The sequence below is a fragment of the Dysidea avara genome, chromosome 12 (genome assembly GCF_963678975.1).
Source record: "Dysidea avara chromosome 12, odDysAvar1.4, whole genome shotgun sequence".
NCBI lineage: Eukaryota > Metazoa > Porifera > Demospongiae > Dictyoceratida > Dysideidae > Dysidea > Dysidea avara.
In genome coordinates this window covers 23,516,035-23,533,863 of record NC_089283.1, presented here as the reverse complement: position 1 = coordinate 23,533,863, position 17,829 = coordinate 23,516,035, and the positions used below count along the sequence as shown (strand labels likewise).

At 39.5% G+C, this 17,829-nt stretch overlaps 4 protein-coding genes and 1 long non-coding RNA gene across 8 annotated transcripts; 3 read left to right on the top strand and 2 right to left on the bottom strand.

Annotated features, from left to right (window-relative positions):
• Window positions 1-617: 617 nt before the first annotated feature.
• On the top strand, window positions 618-2,129 carry LOC136241796 (uncharacterized). Of its 2 annotated transcripts, XM_066033116.1 has the most exons (3): window positions 618-834; window positions 1,042-1,662; window positions 1,714-2,129. In XM_066033116.1, exons 1-3 carry the CDS (start codon window positions 744-746, stop codon window positions 2,022-2,024), a joined length of 1,023 nt encoding a protein of 340 aa, XP_065889188.1. In that variant the 5' UTR covers window positions 618-743; the 3' UTR covers window positions 2,025-2,129. The 2 variants fall into 2 exon arrangements, with proteins under 2 accessions (XP_065889188.1, XP_065889187.1); XM_066033115.1 differs by having other exon boundaries at window positions 1,042-2,129.
• Window positions 2,028-6,857, bottom strand: LOC136241798 (sentrin-specific protease 1-like). 3 transcript variants are annotated; one of them, XM_066033119.1, is made up of 6 exons: window positions 6,714-6,857; window positions 3,844-4,075; window positions 3,607-3,792; window positions 3,427-3,546; window positions 2,698-3,309; window positions 2,028-2,639 (listed from the first exon to the last, which is right to left on the bottom strand). In XM_066033119.1, the coding sequence occupies exons 2-5, from the start codon at window positions 4,073-4,075 to the stop codon at window positions 3,125-3,127; spliced, it is 723 nt and encodes a 240-aa protein (XP_065889191.1). In that variant the 5' UTR covers window positions 6,714-6,857; the 3' UTR covers window positions 2,028-2,639; window positions 2,698-3,124. The 3 variants fall into 3 exon arrangements, with proteins under 3 accessions (XP_065889191.1, XP_065889190.1, XP_065889189.1); XM_066033118.1 differs by lacking the exon at window positions 6,714-6,857 and adding an exon at window positions 4,576-4,744; XM_066033117.1 differs by lacking the exon at window positions 6,714-6,857 and adding an exon at window positions 4,576-4,704 and having other exon boundaries at window positions 2,048-2,639.
• Window positions 6,858-6,922: 65 nt separating this feature from the next.
• On the top strand, window positions 6,923-9,314 carry LOC136241245 (E3 ubiquitin-protein ligase TRIM71-like). The gene has a single exon (XM_066032436.1). The coding sequence runs from the start codon at window positions 6,947-6,949 to the stop codon at window positions 9,209-9,211; it is 2,265 nt and encodes a 754-aa protein (XP_065888508.1). The 5' UTR covers window positions 6,923-6,946; the 3' UTR covers window positions 9,212-9,314.
• A 5,110-nt stretch (window positions 9,315-14,424) lies between these two features.
• Window positions 14,425-16,981, top strand: LOC136240717 (uncharacterized). Its single transcript, XM_066031753.1, has 8 exons — window positions 14,425-14,770; window positions 14,818-15,031; window positions 15,095-15,632; window positions 15,682-15,868; window positions 15,922-16,152; window positions 16,215-16,364; window positions 16,416-16,564; window positions 16,623-16,981. The coding sequence occupies exons 1-7, from the start codon at window positions 14,578-14,580 to the stop codon at window positions 16,424-16,426; spliced, it is 1,524 nt and encodes a 507-aa protein (XP_065887825.1). The 5' UTR covers window positions 14,425-14,577; the 3' UTR covers window positions 16,427-16,564; window positions 16,623-16,981.
• Window positions 14,442-17,396, bottom strand: LOC136240718 (uncharacterized). Its single transcript, XR_010693930.1, has 6 exons — window positions 17,057-17,396; window positions 16,248-16,360; window positions 15,441-16,119; window positions 15,153-15,386; window positions 14,799-15,037; window positions 14,442-14,743 (listed from the first exon to the last, which is right to left on the bottom strand). It is a non-coding gene; the product is annotated as an uncharacterized lncRNA (long non-coding RNA).
• Window positions 17,397-17,829: the final 433 nt, after the last annotated feature.

The following is a 17,829-nucleotide window of genomic DNA, read 5'->3' as shown; positions in this document are numbered from 1 at the left end:
GGAATTGAGGACCCATGGGGACAAGTTTGTAGCACCTCCTAACAATATGTACACATGTTCTCCATACGCTTTCATCCATTACAAACTAATATTGGTTGATCACAAATCAGCTAAACTTTCCCACTTTACACTAACTCATTGTTGGGTGATATAGGGGTACAAGTGGTCATATGATCCACCTACCAACACCCAGTACACAATAAAGCCATACCAAATTAATCATATGTTTCACATATTGTTTGCCCTCTAGTAGTGACCTTGCAGGTCGAAAAATTAAAAAAATGTAAAAATTTTCTAGCTACTTTGTTAAAGTTTATGTGACTGCTCTATTAGAGTATCTTGAGTCTTTCTGAAATAAAGTGATGGAGTGTCATTTCCTTCCCCTTTGTTACTACACCTCTCATTACTTGCACAATATTAAAGAGTCTACAGCCATATTAGGAATATTTATAAGAGATCAGCACATTTTATTCTTGGGTTTGCCAAAACATTGACCAGTCGCATCTGTAAAACATAAGAGTAATTTGTCATGGCCTAAAGCTGATAAAAATTCCCACCAACCTATTTCCCTTTCTGTACCTAATGATGATGATTTAGTGTTGTCAGGTTACAGCATAGATAATATATACCTTACCCGGGATTGGAAACGGAGGCAATCAACACCTATCAACAAGTTCACTCAGCGTTGTAGTATCGCGAGTTTAGTGTAACGTAATTCCGTAATTCAGTCCGTGTTTTATAAAATGGCGAATGCTGGAACTCGTAAAAGAACTCGTGCTAGAAAGAAGAGCTCGAAGCGGAAGAGCGGAGAATCCGATGGAAATGACGATGCTGGTTCGTTGTCATTATAGCTAACAATAAACAACCAGCGCTGGTAGCAGAATTTGGGCATTTTTACAGCTTAAACATTCAATCACTGATGTGCCTGGCCTGGCCTTGTTTGTGTGCAAGTTATGTTGATGTAGCCATTCATTAGCTATACCCATAGATAATATATACCTTACTATGCTATACCATACCTGTCTTTTTCTTTCAATGCAGGTCCCAAAGCAAAAGATACTTTTGTGGAAGCACTCAGAAGCGTATTGAATGATGATTCATTTAAAATAATGTCCTCAGAAGCAATTGAAGCAAGAAAAGCGGCACAGATTCTGTTAGACTGGTGTCTTGATGCTGCCAACAATAGCTGTTTTACAACATTTGTTTTGAAATTGTCAGAAGACCTGAAACAGGCAGTGAGCTCTTGTAAGAAGAAATCATGCAATCGTGAGAAACTTTTGAGAAATTTTTTTCTGTTGCGCTCTTCAGAGAAATTTCGAGAGGACTGGGTAAATTTTTTGGACTCCGCTAATGTGGCTGCTACACCTATCCTGTATCAGCATTTAACTGATATTTTGTTCAGGGGATACATTGGTGATCATGTGACAGGGTGTACAGCTGAAACCAAGGTTGATCCAGCACCAGCTGTAACAAAACGCGAAGGCAATGCTCTTCGTTATGCTGCCGGCTATGTTTGTAGACATTTACGTAAGAAAATCGAACGCAGTAAACATGAGCTTAAGGAAGAGATGGTATTGTGCCTGATGGCTTTAACAAAGGACACACCCGAAGAACATAGTGAATGTGGCAGTTCTGAAGAATGGACATTAGCACTAGATAGAGGTGGGCTATGGTATGTTAAAGAAACAACATTTATATTGTTTATTGCAATAGAAGAAGAAGTGAGAGAATGCCTAAAAATGTTACTTGGTAGCAACCCAGCAGCTGGAAAAAAAGAGGAGATTGTTGAAAAAGTTATCTCCAGTGATGATGTTGAATTTTATTGGCTGATTTCCACTGCAGATTTCGAGATTGGTGAGAAGGAGGTACATAGTGCACTTCTTAAGGAAATAGTGCAGCTTTATGTGACTATCCGTGGATTTTCATATGCGAGCTTTTGGATGGAGAAATTTAAGCAGTCAGCAAAAAAGAGTACACAGCGGTCAAAAAGCTTACGTAGAGACTTGTATGATAGCAGCTTATAGTATATTATATTATTAACATTTGCAATGCTATGCATAACACAACTTTATTTTGTGATTACAACAACACAGTAAATGATACAAGCGAAATATTAATTAATTGATTAATAAAAATGGAATTTAAGGCAACAGCTTTTGCAGAAGTAATTCTAATACCATTTGTCGCCTAATGCTAGCCATATCACATTGACTAAAGTTGAAAGAAGTTTTGTTAGCCAGGCACTGAGCAATTCTGCATACAAACACACCACAGTCTGAATTATTTGTCTGTTGTGGAACACCTTGCGAAGTAGAGCAATTCCATTCCGTGGTAGAGGCACAGTTGGATGATTTCTCTAAAATATATGATTTTAATGCTTCCAAACATGCTGGATTTGGTTCATGCAGCGAGTCATAATAAACAATCTGTAGGTCAGCTGTGCTTATGCTTGCTAAACACCAGTGTGCTCCAAGGTGCACTGGAACCAACAACAACCTCTTGCTAAATAAATCAGTTTCCTTTGTCCACCGGCACACTGCCTGGGAACCAAAACGTACAAGCTTTGGATAGAAAAATGTGCTGTATACGTAGACATCTGTGTTGGCCTCAGCTACTAATTTCATGTAGCAGTTTATCACCTAGCAAAAGAAAATGGCAACACATAAAAAATAAGTACTACATCACGAATAGCCTTACTTGGTCATTTAACCATCCGGTATCTTTTAAAGTCCAGAAGTCATGACGTGTTAAAGTAATGGTACAACACCTTGATAATTCTTCCTCCGCAGGTCCTGGTCCTAGTGCCTCACTAATCATATCATCATCAGTAGAATGGGCCTTCTGCTCAAATGATATGTCCATTTCTGTCACATCATTTCTATCGTGACTGCCAGCAAGTGTATCCTTTTCATCCATTTCAACAATGTCTACTTCTGCAGAAGTTTGCTGATGCTTATGACTTTTCACCTGATCATTCGAGCAAGATTCATGGGAGGCTTCTGTCACATATGATGTTGCTTTTTCATTAAGTACTGGTGCTGGCACATCATTACTGTTAGGGTTATTGCTTGAACTGGCAGGCATGTCAACAGTAACAACTTTCTGTACAGGAATATCCAAATATTTATGCTGTCACGTCATTTCTATCGTGGCGACGTGACAGCATAGCTGATAGTGTTTTCTTGTATTTCTTACAACATATGCACAGCCTGGACTCTTCTGTACTGTTCATCAATATATCACACTCAACATGATAGATGGATAAGCTACCAGTCCTTGCGGTGTCCAGTGCTGCCACAGTGCTGGTTCCTACAAAAGTTATTCACATCAAAGTATGGTGAACACAACAAAGGTATGCACACATAAAACTTGTCATGCTCTATTGACTTTACATACAGTTAAATGTATGCAGAAAGGACAGCTTACTTGAATTATCTTTGAGTTCGCCATTCTGAATGTTTGGGAGCTTCAAGAATGCATCATCACAGTTGCCTTCGCAAACCTTGCTTGTATGTAGAATGTTGATAAAGTTTGATACATGTGAAACTACAGGAAACATAAAATTTCCATTGCATGTTTAATATCGTACAGCAATCCAACCAATACCTGAATTAAGAGATGTCGGAATGTCTTTCAAAAGAGCAGATGAGGGCTTCAGAGTTTCTCTTTTATAATTCACAATCCATGAGAAGTCTTCCTTAATGGCTAACGATCTTAAAACCTCAGTGCCAGACTCAAAATAACCCAGTTGGAATATTCTCAATTCTGCATTTTGGATTGTATCAATCCACCCTGTAAAAGGAATGATTTAGCTAAGCATCTGCACACACTGTGTCACTATACCTGAAGGAATGCCATTACACTGTTTCAGTCTACTGTGCAAAATATCCAAAGACCTGACTGGTGCATCAACAAATGAGCACAAAGGCAGAGACACTTGAAATGACAGTGGCAGAGACACCTTCAGCACTGACACATCTCTCAAAGGAATTGAAACTGGTAGCCTCTTAGGTTTAGGCTGCCAGTGTTTGTTACTATGAAGTCTAAGCTTTCTGTGACCTCTCCTATCATTCATCTGCAAAAAAATCCAGTGCAAACTATAGCTATATGCATAATAATAAAGCAACAGTTCTGAAAAGGAAATACTTGCATTCACTTGAAGATTCAAGGATTTCGCCTACATCAGTACAAGTCAGCAGCCTTAAAACTATCCTATTTTGTTTGTATACATATGAATTACAGGAAATACTTAAGAAAGAAAGTTAGTAGCCTTTAGAAAATGACCTGTAGGCCTCAAAACTTAATACCTCAAAATCGCTTGTTTCGCAGTTGCGCTGCAATTTGATGGCATAGACGGTAAAACTAAGGGTTTTAAGTTGCATGATTTTGTCCGCTAATGTCTCAGCTTTCAAACAGTGTAGTTTACATCGAAAAATATCGCTCCCACACTGCTCTACGAACCCCAAAAGTCGAGGGTACGACTAAAAAGCCATTTTTTTGCATAAACCGCGTCAAACGCTATTTGTTCAAAATTTTGACGATTGTATGCAAGTAATACAACAGTATTGTTCTTACCACCACGGTAAATCCTCTTCATGTTCACAACTAGTAGCTTATCTACCCGTTCTTTTCCTTTCTTCCGTCGGCGAGGTGAAACCTTACATATCAAAGCGAAAGTGTCAATTATTACAATGCTGACGGCTCGCGATTTTTGTATTGAAGTGTGTCCGGTTTCCAATCCCGGGTAAGGGGTCATCCATAATTTTCAGCATTTTCGCAAGCGTACAGAGCGTACGCTGGGGGGGAGGGGGTAAATCCAATGCGTACGCTTTTTAATAATGTTGATATTAGTAGCGCTATATAAAAATAATTCTAAATAATTTAGCATGCGCATACAATTTCAGTATCAAGATGGCGAAATGTGAGTTGCAGCTCGAGGCAAGGCAGTTTCTTCTTGAACTCGCTAGGCATCCAGATAGTGTACACAAGTCACCAACTAATCATTACCAGCATTTCGTGAACGCCTTTGTTGTGACGAACGATACGAAAATGAAGAGGGCAGATGCTGTGAAGCGCGCAAGTAGAGTGGAAGGAGCGAGTTGTTTACAGCAAAGAGCACTATGTGGCAGCACTGAAAAAAGCTGCGCAACACTTGAAGTGGAGCAGAACAAGGCGTATTGATTCATTTTTCAAGGTACAATATATAAACAGGCTATAAAACCACGTAGCTAGCTGTACATTAGGTATGCAGGTAGGGTAATAGCCAGGATCGCTTTCAGTAAAAAACTGTTTTCACTGTACTAAAAGCACGTAGCTGTACAGTACTAAATGGCTAAATTGATAGGTTTAGCACTATTTCATACATGCAGGATTGTAGCTTGCCAGATAGCCGGTTTAATTTATAGAAGTAGTGTTTACAAATAGGTGACTTGCACAATGTATTGAACGACAGCTACCTATAACTTGTTTTCTTTGCAGACAAGCACAGTGAATGAAGAAACTGTAGCAGTAGAAGACGACGTCAATAGTGGTGCTGAAGCTCATGATAATGTACAAAGTGTTGTAACTCAGCAAGTTAGTACAGGTGTTTCAAGCTGTAGTACTGATGATAATTTGATGCATTATATTGAAGACAGCCAACAGATAGCCATTTCTGTGATGTGCACATTTCCATTATGTTTTTATCAGTGAAGCTGACAAGGAGCGCCACACATGCCTGATACACAGTGGAACTAGGTCACGAGAGGAATCAGAATCTACTTCACAGTCAAAGAAGTCCAAAGTTGAGATAAAACGTCTTGTTTATGGTGAAATTTATCCCACCAAATACCAGCTTCAGAAACACCAGACTGAGCAAAATTACAAAATGGGAAGGGGAAGACCTAAGTATATGACTGTCACACAAATTCACACATGTAAATAACTTCTTGTGTGATTGATCTGTCTGAATTTCCTACAGTGTAAAAACAGCAACAATAACTCTTAAAAACAATTTCATATGTGACATACATACATACAACAATTCATGATCGATATCAACATTTTTAATAGTACGCTTTTAGGTGGGGGGGAGGGGGTTATGGAAAAGAGTACTCTCTGTACTCTTGTGAAAATGCTGAAAATTATGGATGACCCCTAAGGTATATATTATCTATGGTTACAGGTAATGTTCCGAGTGCCCCCGCAGTGTTGGGAGTAACGCGTTATGTAATATTATTACTTTTGTAGTATTAAGTAATATTATAACGAAATACACAGGAAATATAACTCAAGTTACCTTACTTACTAATGTAACACAATACCTAAGTAATACTGTAATGAGTCTAATATTACGTAATATTATTACAAGTAACGAAGTTACTAATCTCGTTAGTATCCACTGTGTAACGCCTAGCCACAACGAAGTAATGAAGCCTACTGAATGAAGCTTATTCACCAGCTTCTTACTTATAACCAAGATTTGTACATTGCCCAACAATGCAACCATGTCATGTGATAAGGTGGTAGTTTCACACGTGACAGCTTAAGGCTGTGGACTGCACAAACTAATGTAATATTATTATAGTTACTTTATTTTTTGGGTAATATGTAACTGTAACTAATTAAATAGTTCTGTAGCAAGTAATATGTAACTAGTTACTTATAAAAAGTAACTGTCCCAACACTGGCTCCAGTAGTGGGACTACTACCTCATCAATTTGTCAAATCCCCACCTTATCCGAACCCTGCTTTAGTAGCCGGCCAGATTACTAGGACCATACTGAAATGGTCTCATCTTATTTGGGAACACCTCCTTCTAGTTCATAGTGTCGAGGTTAATTTCGCCATCAGATCTTCGATTGTGGCGTAAAGTCTAATTGTAGGGATAAATAGAGATTTTTACCGATTTTGCGGTACAACCACACCCCTATTCATACTTGCAATTTTGATCACATGAAGCTAGACAATGGCGAATGGCGATGGTATAGAGAAGGAATGGCGACAGATCGAAGAAGAAATAACTTGTTCCATCTGTGGAGATCTTTTTACTGATCCAAAGACCATCCCGTGTTTGCACACGTTCTGTAAGCGATGTATAGAGAGGAGTATAGAATCTAATAAGAAAATGGCGGTCATTGTATGCTGTCCGTTATGTCGTGTACCGCTTCCACAAGACGAGATAACATTTATTCCCACTAATTTTACCATTAATCGTTTAGTGGAAATCTATGGAAAACGACGAATGGTGGGAAAGGCTTCAGTGGAGACAAAGTGTGGTAGCTGTGAAGAAGTCTTACAAGTGATCACGTGGTGTATGGAGTGTGAAGATCCTTTGTGTCACGATTGTACTGGAATACACAAAAAGGTGAAGGCATACAAATTGCACGAAACAGTTCCCATCAATGAATTTCTTCAAAATCCCAAACAAGCTCTCACTACACCAGAAAAGGCAGAATTTTGCAAGTCCCATACCAAACAAACACTAGACCTGTACTGTAAGACTTGTAGTAGTTTAATATGTCGAGACTGCACCTTGAAGGATCATCCTCGTGAGAAGCATGATTTTGATTTTATTGAAAAAGTGGTGGATGAAGAAAGAGAGAAGATGAAACAAGTCACTGCTCCACTGAAACAGTTGTTAGAACAAGTAAGAAATGGAGTTAAGAAAATTGAACATTGTGAGAAACAAGTTGACATCAAGAGTGAAGCAAATATTGAGAAAATACGAGCTACATATGGTGAAGTGTACAAGTTGTTGAAGCAACAAGAAGAAGAAACAGTTGGAAAAGTGAACACCATCAAGACTTCATTTAAAAAGACACTCGCTGTACAAAGAGAAAGTGCAAAGTTTGTGGAAAGCCAATTGGTGAGCTGCGATGAATTCTCCCATAAAATCGTAACAGTTAACAGAACCAGACAATTGTTGACATACAAGAAATGGATTGAGAAAAGAGTTGATGAAGTAACGAAACAAGTGGAACATACTAGCCTTGATCCAGAGTGTAAACCAAGTGACATGATTGTTATTTGTCATCACCCAGTTGAGTTTGTTAATGATTCAGTTTGTGACGTGTCTTGTCTTCCACATTTACCTGATTGTACTGTGAGTGGTCCAGTAGTAATTAGTGATCCAGTTAAAGTGACTGTTACACTGAAAGACATTTTTGGGTCTCCTGTAGTGAACCAATCAAAAGATCTAGAAATCCGTTGCAACAAGGAGAGGGAGTTTTTACAGAATACACATATTGAAGAAGAGTCAGAAGGACAGTACCATATATGGTATAATCCTAAAAGAGGGGAAGATTATTCATTATCAGTTTACTGGAGAGGATTAGAAGTGAATCATGAAGAAATCAAAATGTTGACAAACATTCGTGACTACAATAAGTTGAAGCAGGAGGTGAAGATCATTGACAAATATGGACCAACTAACAAGAAGTTAACATTTCCTTACCTGTTGGCTAAAGGACCTAACAATGAACTTATTGTTCGTGATCAGTCCACCAAACAGTTAGTAGTATTTGATAAACACTTCCAATACTCTCATGTTATTGGTGGAGCAGGTAGTGGAAATGGAAAGTTTCAGCGCATTGTTGGAGTAACAGTAGACAAGAAGGGATATTTGTATGTTGCAGATTGTAACTTACACTGTATTCAGAAGTTTAAACTAAATGGAGAATTTATTTCCCAGTTTGGCAGTGAAGGTACAGCTAACAGTCAGTTCCAGTCTCCTTATGGTCTAGTGTTGTCCCAGTCAGAATTGTTGTTTGTGTGTGACAGGTACAACAACAGGATTCAAGTATTTCAAAATGAACAATTCTATTATTGTTTTGGACAACACGGCACAGAACCTGGTACCTTCAATAAACCTGTTGACCTGACACTGAACAATAGTGAAGATCAGTTGTTTGTTACAGACAGTGACAATCACCGAGTCCAGGTGTTCACCACTAAAGGACAGTTCCTTAAAGTATTTGGTGACTTTACTGGTGTCCCCTTCAAGTTACAAGATCCAGTTGGGATACACTGTACACCAGATGGACACTTGTTGATTAGTTCTTGGGGCACTCACTGTGTGTTGGTGTTTGAAGAAAATGGGAAATTTACATCAGCCATTGAAGGTACTTACCGAGGCAAAACAATGTTTGAGTGTCCATGTGGAATAGTAATGATGGATGATGGACACATTGTAATAGCTGATAAAGGTAGTAACAGGCTAGTAGTGTTTTAGTAACAATTTACACTAGTAGTATTTTAGTAGTTTTGTAGTGACTAGTGTTTTAGGTTGTAGTAGGAAGTGTGTTAATATTATTTGATAACACTACATCATGTTAGAGCTGTGCACCTACAAAATTTTAATCACCGGTTTATTGGTTACCAATAATCGGCTACTCAATGGTAGTATGTATTTGAGTTAAATAATTGGGATCCGATTATTGGTTATTAAATATTTATCACCGGCAAGAGTTAATAAATGTCACCAGTTATTGAAGTTTTGGAAATTTTTGATCAATTAATTGGCTATTCAGTGAAAGTGAACAACACTACATCATGTACATCCATGAGGGGAGTAAATAATTATCTGAATATATATATAGTGCACCAAGGCATGTACTTGAGTAAACGTGGTTTTTACTTTTTGTAATACTAACAATGTAATCAAATGAGCTTGTGATCTAGAAATTTCACCATGCAAGTACCTTAAATAACTCTACCCTCTCAGTGTTGGTTGCTATAAAAATTCATTTTAATTGGACACTAATTGAATTTTACTACATTTTGAATTTTTTGTATCTACTCTTTGGTATTACGTTAAATCTTTGAGATCGTGATATACATGGGTTACTTGTCTCACCTTTGGCGGCTCATAAGCTCCTGTCTCAACACATCTATGATCTATCAGAGCAAAATGTGGAATTTGTCTACAATTTAGACTTTACAATAGAAAATGTCCATTTTTGGCAATTTTGTAAAAACACAACTCCCCAGATACCAGATAATTGCAAATAAAACTTTTACTGATACCCAGGGGCGGACCTAGGGGGTAGGCTTTGGAGGCTGAAGCTTCCCCCCCCATTCACTTCTAGGCTTTACTTGATCAATATCATTATGCTGAGGAATATAATGAAATTTTGTCTTAGCATAATTATATGATCACTAATAATACAAATACTTATAAACCCACCTTATAAACATCTTTCCAAGGCATTATTTGTGGATTTATGCTAAAGGTTATGCAACAAGGACCCGGATCAGCATTGGAGGCGTACAAGATCGAGATAATCTAATAGAACAGTCACCTAACTACTCTAATAGAACATTCAGAGTAAACATAAAAGTACTTCAATTGCAAGTTAGTTCTGTTACGGAATCTTTCCAAATCTGCCTGCACCTATACATAGAATGAGGTGCATTGGTCTGTTTAAAAGGCTTGTTCATCTACTTGTGTAGTTATTACCAGTACCAGTGCATGTGCTTACTTCAGGTACACAATTTCCATTGAAAATACTCTCAGATTCAATCTCGTATCATTCAAATTTCAAAATTTTCCAGTTTCAACATTATCATGCATGCAATTGTGAAAGGGTGCATCATGTGCTTGGTTGTCTGAACCTACCCAAACCTTTCCATTAGCAAATGCTGCAGAGGGCCATATATATCTAAAGGCAGTATGTAAATATCTACAGCCAGAAATATGCATTTTCTGTGGAAAAGTCTCCACATTACAGTATTTTAGCATCTATATTTCAAAATTTTCCTGGGGGGGGGGGGGGGGGGGGGCATGCCCCCAGACCCCCTAGTTCCAGCATGCTTCACACACCTTCACCCAAGAGATTAGGTCCTGAGTTAGCCCCCCTTTTATAAATCCTAGATCATCCCGTGATACCAATGTGTGCACAATAGGAGAGGCTAAATTTCTTACAGAGCAGATTTTGCATTATCCTTATATGGTAGGAAGCAGAAGTGGAAGCATGAAAAATACACTGAAAATAACTCAAACTCTAACTAATGCACACTAGTAATCAGTGTAAATTTGAAGAAATTCAATTAATCTTTGGTAGTGTAATTACGCCTGATACTTGCCCACTTCAACCAGGGGTTACAAAAGTTCACAACTATAAACACATTTGTTTTAGAGAATATTATCATAAAAACCTTGGTGTCCTATGCAAAATATATGGGCAACCCACAAAGCCACCATTTGGAAGCCTTAGAAATAAATTAGACTTGTAGTGTTGGCAAAGTTTAATTATATTCATTCCTGTTTGGTGCATATATTGACAATTATGTAAAAAACGTGATAAATTTTAATTTACTCAAGTAGCTACATGCCTTGGTGCACTATACCATACTCAGATTGTTGCTGGTATACTCAATCTTCAAGTAAAAAAAAAAAATATATATATATTATATGGCAGGAACAAAAAATAACACTCTTCTGTATCTTAGGGATCAGTCCTTTGCAATAAATGTTTAAAGTCATCAACAGATCGGGTTTACACCCGTACAAGCTGAAACACACGAGTGCGTGAGTAGCTTTTTATTTTATTTTTTCCCGGGGTAACCAGCACCCCTTGCCACCACCCCTAGCACTAGATGTTGAAGTGCTAGACAAAAATTGGACTGAGATTAAAGGGAGCAATTTAAATAATTAGAGGGAAGGCACCCGACCCTCTGATAGTACAAGGTCAAGTGCCCTATGGCTGATGGGACAACCACTGTGGGAGGGCGCCCCCTTAAGGCACGCAATCGCTGAGCGGAGCAACGAGAAGCTGATGCGACAACGTAGCCAAGACATCGCGCTGCTGTAGGGAACTTCTCTCTTCAGGGACAGTAAGTAGGCTAGACGTTTGTAAAAGATGCTGGTACATCCATTGATTCCACCAAACGTTGAAAAGACTAATGGGGTAAATGAACCCATCTCAACCTCCCTAATCCTCTGCTCATATTTCCTACGTTTCTCCTTTTCAAATCTCCGATACAATGAAGCCACTGGTGTAGCACGGTATGACGAAGCAGTTGGATTAAACACCTTAACATCAAAGAAAGCCCGTTGGTGGTGACCACCCCAGAACCCAACAGCTGAAACATCCAATCGTGCTCCATCCTCACGATTTGCAGTAGCGTATGTGAGTGTTTCACCAGAGAGAGACTGTAAAGGGGGCTCAACACACACATCAGTACAGACTTCTGACAGGATGGCAGCAGTAAAATCCCTAAGTTCGTTGTGCCGAAGGGCGGGGTAGCCACCTGTAGGGCAGTTCATGGAATGGTCCACAGAGAATCCTTGACCACAAACACACTGGGTTGGCAATCCAGATGGGAGCCACCCATAGCGTAAGCAGAGAGCATCACGGGGCACCCTTATGCAGAGCAAAACCATGCTCCTCTACAGGCAAAGCGGAAAGCCAAGAGGAGGCCCCTTTCTCGCTAGACAGTGCCACAATCCTCTGCAGACCAACTGGTAATGATTGACACAAAGTGGCAGCGAACTCATCATGCGCTCGATGCTTCATTCGCACAACTTCACACTTAGCCGAGCGTTGGGCCTCCAAGGTGTCAATGCTAAATGTTAGCTCCTGCTGAACAATCAAAGCAACAAGCGCAGAGGTAATCTTCACAGAAGAATCAAACTCAGCATCAGAATGAGATTTGGGATCACAGATACCAAGACCACCCAGTCTAACAGGTAAGGAAAAAAGAGCCCTCTCCACATCACTAATAGATCTCCCAGTCAGTGCGGGCAAAAGTTGAAGAGAGATGATGTCTTCCAGTGGTTCGAGAAGGGAGGAGATTGCTGGGATGGTACGCACAAAATAGGTCCACTTGCTACACAAGCCATGCGTAAATGCAGCATATGCAGCATGAGGGTGAGTTTTTGCAATATTAACCAGCCGGCGAACACAACGGGACCATGACTCGACTTTCTCAGTAATGTATGCCTCAGTAAAGGCGCGGGAACCAAGAGCAGCTCCAAGATGACGTTTGCCCTCTACAGTGATGCTCACTCCCGTGCCAGCAAACTGTTGTTTGGCTTCATCTAAACGTTCTGGTTTAACAATCAACCATGTCTTCGCAGCATTAGGAAAATACCCATACATAAAGCCAAGGTCCTTGAGCTTACACCACCAGTCATGCAGGCCCCGCAGAGTGCCACCAGCCGTCGCATCATCGGCAAACCAGACTTGTGCCACATGGGGATCCTGCAGTGAGGCAATTAATGGTGTAACGCTGATGGAGTACATAGCCATGGCTAAAGGATCGCCTTGTGTGGTTCCCTCAGAAAAAAGTATATGGCGACCATCAATGAACAGGGGGAAAACGATTGTTCTCTGGTTGTTGGCAAGAACACCACAGCTTGTCTGGAGCGTTGTTCACCTCCGCAGCAGCAGCCACAGCAGCTTTACGTCGTGACGAGCGACGCATTTCCAATTAATGCCTCCTACAACCCTGCAGAAAAGCGACAAGCGAGAAACCACGCGACAAAAAAGCATTGGCCAACCTTTCGTAACACCGTGCGTCGGTGAAGGCAGTCGAACAGCGTGCCTAGTAGCTCGCAGGACGCGGCAAGACAGGAGGCACTGGAGAGCCAATCACTCGAAATCACGTGATATATTGCTACAAGTATAAGTACACAACTACAGCTAACAGCTGCCAGTATTGTGCTTGTAGAAGTGGTTTGCAGCTGTTTAATTAATTTTTCGACAAAGAAATATGCCCACCCGTTGTATAGTAGCTGGTTGTAATGCTGCTAGCGGATTCGAGAGTGGGAAAGGCTGCAGTTTTCATGCGTTTCCAAAAGATGAAGGATTATTATTATTATTATTATTATTATCAAATTTACCACAATAGAAGGCATACACAAAAGGCAAAGCCTGTACAAGGTGTCAGCCACAAAAAAGAACACTACAACTACAAAAATATACAACAAACAAATAATTACAAAACTGCACAACAATACAAAAACATCAATTAAAACACACATAATGGTATAATGAATGCCGGAAGGATTTTGGATTTGGATCATTGAGGATGGTTAATGGTACAGAATTCCACAGAAAGACAGTGTTAACAAAGAACGAATAACGGCGAGAGTTGATGGTTGACTGTGGTGGGTTTATTGACAAGTGATGACTTCTAGTAGATGAAATTGAATTAAATTTACAGTGACAATTAAACTTGATGGATGTACGAAGAAAGTGGACCAGTGCAGTGAATTGGAAGCAAAGGAGTGACTGGGAAGGCCCAACTTCGACTTCAGTGTTATGCTCTAAGCACTTCGAAGCCAGCTGCTTTGATACTGAAGGTAGTCGTTATATAGATCAAATGGGATTGACAGCAGCCAAGCGCCTGAAGCCAGATGCTATTCACACTATATTTCCAAGGTCAACTGATAGGTTTGAGTGGAAGTACAAGCAAGGCACCAAGACCAGCTTTTGAAAAGCGTCAACAGAAGTCTGTAAGCTATAACAACTTGATGTAATAAAATTTCAATAACATTAATTTTACATATAATTATTATAATAATAGATAATAGCAGATGTCCTCTCTACAAGTGCTCCAACAGATGAAGATGTGCCCTCTACAATTTCTGCCATGGATGAAGATTCCCTCTCCACTAGTGCCATCGCAGATGAAGTTCTTTCATCAGAACTATCACTCCTTTTACCTGAAGAAATGGATATACCTGTCCCCTTAACTACAGGCAGGGGAACACATGTTCAAGCACATCCCGAGATGAAGTCTGTTGAAACACAAGCGTCTATAAAAATAAAAACAAAGAATAAAGGTATGTGCACATCCGAGTGTGACCTTACCATTGTGCCATTTAAACAGGAACATTAGCCCACCCAAAACAGAAATCAGTAGAAATACAATGTAACCTGATTGATGTTCCGCCTTTACAATTTATTCCGCATGAGCCATCACCAGTACAACACACAGGAATCGAACCAGATCTCCAGTCCACTACAATGTGTCCAGATGATTCTTTTACTGATGTTGACCTGGACACTTCATTCTGCCTTAGCCAAGAGGATTACACCACAGAGTAAGCCTGTATAATGACATGATTTCAACATGTTATTACATGTTGTACTTATTAACACTCTAGAGATGACACTGAAATGTCTCCACAGAATGAAATCAAATACTTAGTATTTCATTCTCACCTGTTAAGCCTATTCACCCAATGTAGATCATGCCATTTATCATGCATTGGTAGGATTTCAGACAAGCAGGGAACTTATATTGCTGTTACTCAGGAGTGTTCCCACTGTGGCTACCAGTGGACTTGGAGAAGCCAGCCATTTATCCGTGACACACCTGCTGGAAATTTGTTGTTGTCAGCATCCATCTTATTTAGTGGTGCCACTCCTGCCAAAGTGCTTCATCTTCTTGATCACCTAAAAATGGCATGCATTAAAGACAGAACTTTTTTTGATCATCAAAAATTTTACCTTCTGCCTTCAATAAAAGCAACATGGAAGGAGAGTCAGACTGTACTGCTACAACAGTGTATAGCACGAGGTAGCCCTCTTTCCATAGGTGGAGATGGAAGATGTGATAGTCCTGGTCACAGTGCGAAGTTTGGTTCATATGGAATAGTTGATATGGACACCAAAAAAATTATCCATCTTGAACTTGTTCAGGTAACCACATTGCTACAAGATATGCTGATACTGACTGACTAATTTACAGTGTAATCAGGTCACGTCAAGCAATAACATGGAAAAGGAGGGACTGTTAAAGGCTCTCAATTTTCTAGCCAGTAAGTCTTTAGAAGTTGGGACTCTGGTAATGGATAGGCACAAGCAAGTCAGTAAGTTTGTTAGGCAGCAACATCCACATATTGACCATCGCTATGATGTTTGGCATGTTTCCAAAGGTATGTATACATTATTTTTAATAATCCACCATTGAAATATCTTGGATTTGTAGGTATTAAAAAAAAGCTTGGCAAGTTATCAAAACAAGCAGACTGTGACCTCGTCAGGGAGTGGACAAAAAGCATTACCAATCATCTTTATTGGTGTGCAGCGAATGGAATTGATGGTGATGACATCTTGAAGCGATGGAAGTCATTGATGGATCACATCTGTGATGAACATGATGAATGCTACCACACAACACTGTCACCTGAAGATAGACGGAAAAAGTGGTTTGCACCAGGTAACATTATCAATACCCTATATACTGTTTTGAAATTCTATAGTTTATTATACAACACATAGGCAGCAAAGCACATGAAAAATTATATGACATACTATGCAGTAAGATGTTGTTGCCAGACATCAAGAAACTATCATCACAGCATCAAACAAGCAGCTTGGAGGCTTATCACAGTGTGGTGAACCATTTTGCTCCCATGGATTGCACTCTAGGTTGTTAGTATAACATAGCTGATATCAGTATTACATAAGTATTGTAATTAGGTTGTTACTAGCTGTATTACACTTTAATGAGAACTTTGGAAGACCACAAGCAAGGACAAGGGAAGGAAAGGAGCGTTTAGCAATAGCATATACAAAGGCTAAAGCTGGTGAATGCACTCCTAAACCTATCCCAGTTCCCAAGACATACAGTAAGTGACAGAAAAAAGAATAATTTTGTTTCATGCATCATGTAAACTTTCAATATAGTCTATGTAGAGAAGCTGATGCACAAAGCAGTGGAGTACTGTACTGCTGGTGAAAAACATGAGCACTCTGAATCACCCACACCATTGGCTAGTGCATATGAGCATCCCAATAAGGACACTATTCCATCGTTCTCTCGATACAAAAGATAATAATTTATCATCAATATACTGCATACACATTAATCTTTCTTTGTACTGGAACATGCATATGTCATTCACTGAGGTGTAAAATAGCAATTATGGGATACTTTCTCACAATAGGAGCTAGACAGTACAGCTGTAGATTAATGCCAAACATTTATTTACAACACCAAAGTATACTGACACAAAGGATTTTGTTAGACATTATAATAATTAAGGTTGCCGATGCTAGGTCAGGCCCAGTTGTGGCGAACAATGTTGTAGCTACACCATTACAGACATTCAATATGTTACCTTAAGCATTGCTGCCACCTCCTTTTTGACAAAACTCGCTGCTTCGCCGGCATACGTCCTTGTGCATCCTTCGTGATGATTTTCCAGGCACCATAGCGTACTATAGTATATCACTGAACTGACAGGACAAATCACGTTCTTTCACATGCGTCAGAAACGGAAAAAACATGTTACAGGTTCTCATGCTTCTGGACACAAAGTTAAAAACACACCAGCTGCAATATTTCACTACAAAACAAGACCAGAGCAAGTTCATTCACCCGTTCGCCATTGGTAATTAGCGTAGTCAGCAGTTCACCGGATCTGACCGTGACGTTGCAATCGACATCAAAGACTTGTGGTTGAATTCTAGGAAGTGACGTTTCAACATTTTTGCGGGTTTATATCTCGTCAACACAACAACACATCATTATAAAAATTGTTGTTCTGTGCACTGTATGAGTAAATAAACATACACAGACATTAAAAAGGGTAGGTAAAATTTCCACTGCAGTTAACCTTTAAGGGGGAGAATGACAACCCACATGTTCCATATTTTCTGGTGTTCAATCTTTAGATCAGTGTACCATTGATGTTTCTTTGTATAACTCTAGTGTCACATGGAAGGAATAGCTAAATAAGTTATCTTGGTTAGGTCAGTACCGTCACAGTATAGAGGAAAACTTTGGAGTGGGTAAACTTTGGCAAATTGCCAACTGAATTGCATTTGGCAAATTGAAGCTCAACTTTTAGCTCTAATCTCAAGTGCTTCAAGTAATTCTCAGGTTAAACGT

Coding starts and splice junctions, on each gene's coding strand:
- LOC136241796 (XM_066033115.1), top strand. CDS start 744: ATGGCGAATGCTGGAACTCGTAAAAGAACTCGTGCTAGAAAGAAGAGC. Junction 835..1,041: donor CGATGGAAATGACGATGCTG/GTTCGTTGTCAT, acceptor CTTTCAATGCAG/GTCCCAAAGCAAAAGATACT.
- LOC136241798 (XM_066033117.1), bottom strand. CDS start 3,084: ATGCCTGCCAGTTCAAGCAATAACCCTAACAGTAATGATGTGCCAGCA. Junction 2,640..2,697: donor CCGGATGGTTAAATGACCAA/GTAAGGCTATTC, acceptor TTCTTTTGCTAG/GTGATAAACTGCTACATGAA.
- LOC136241245 (XM_066032436.1), top strand. CDS start 6,947: ATGGCGAATGGCGATGGTATAGAGAAGGAATGGCGACAGATCGAAGAA.
- LOC136240717 (XM_066031753.1), top strand. CDS start 14,578: ATGGATGAAGATTCCCTCTCCACTAGTGCCATCGCAGATGAAGTTCTT. Junction 14,771..14,817: donor AATAAAAACAAAGAATAAAG/GTATGTGCACAT, acceptor CCATTTAAACAG/GAACATTAGCCCACCCAAAA. Junction 15,032..15,094: donor CAAGAGGATTACACCACAGA/GTAAGCCTGTAT, acceptor TTAACACTCTAG/AGATGACACTGAAATGTCTC.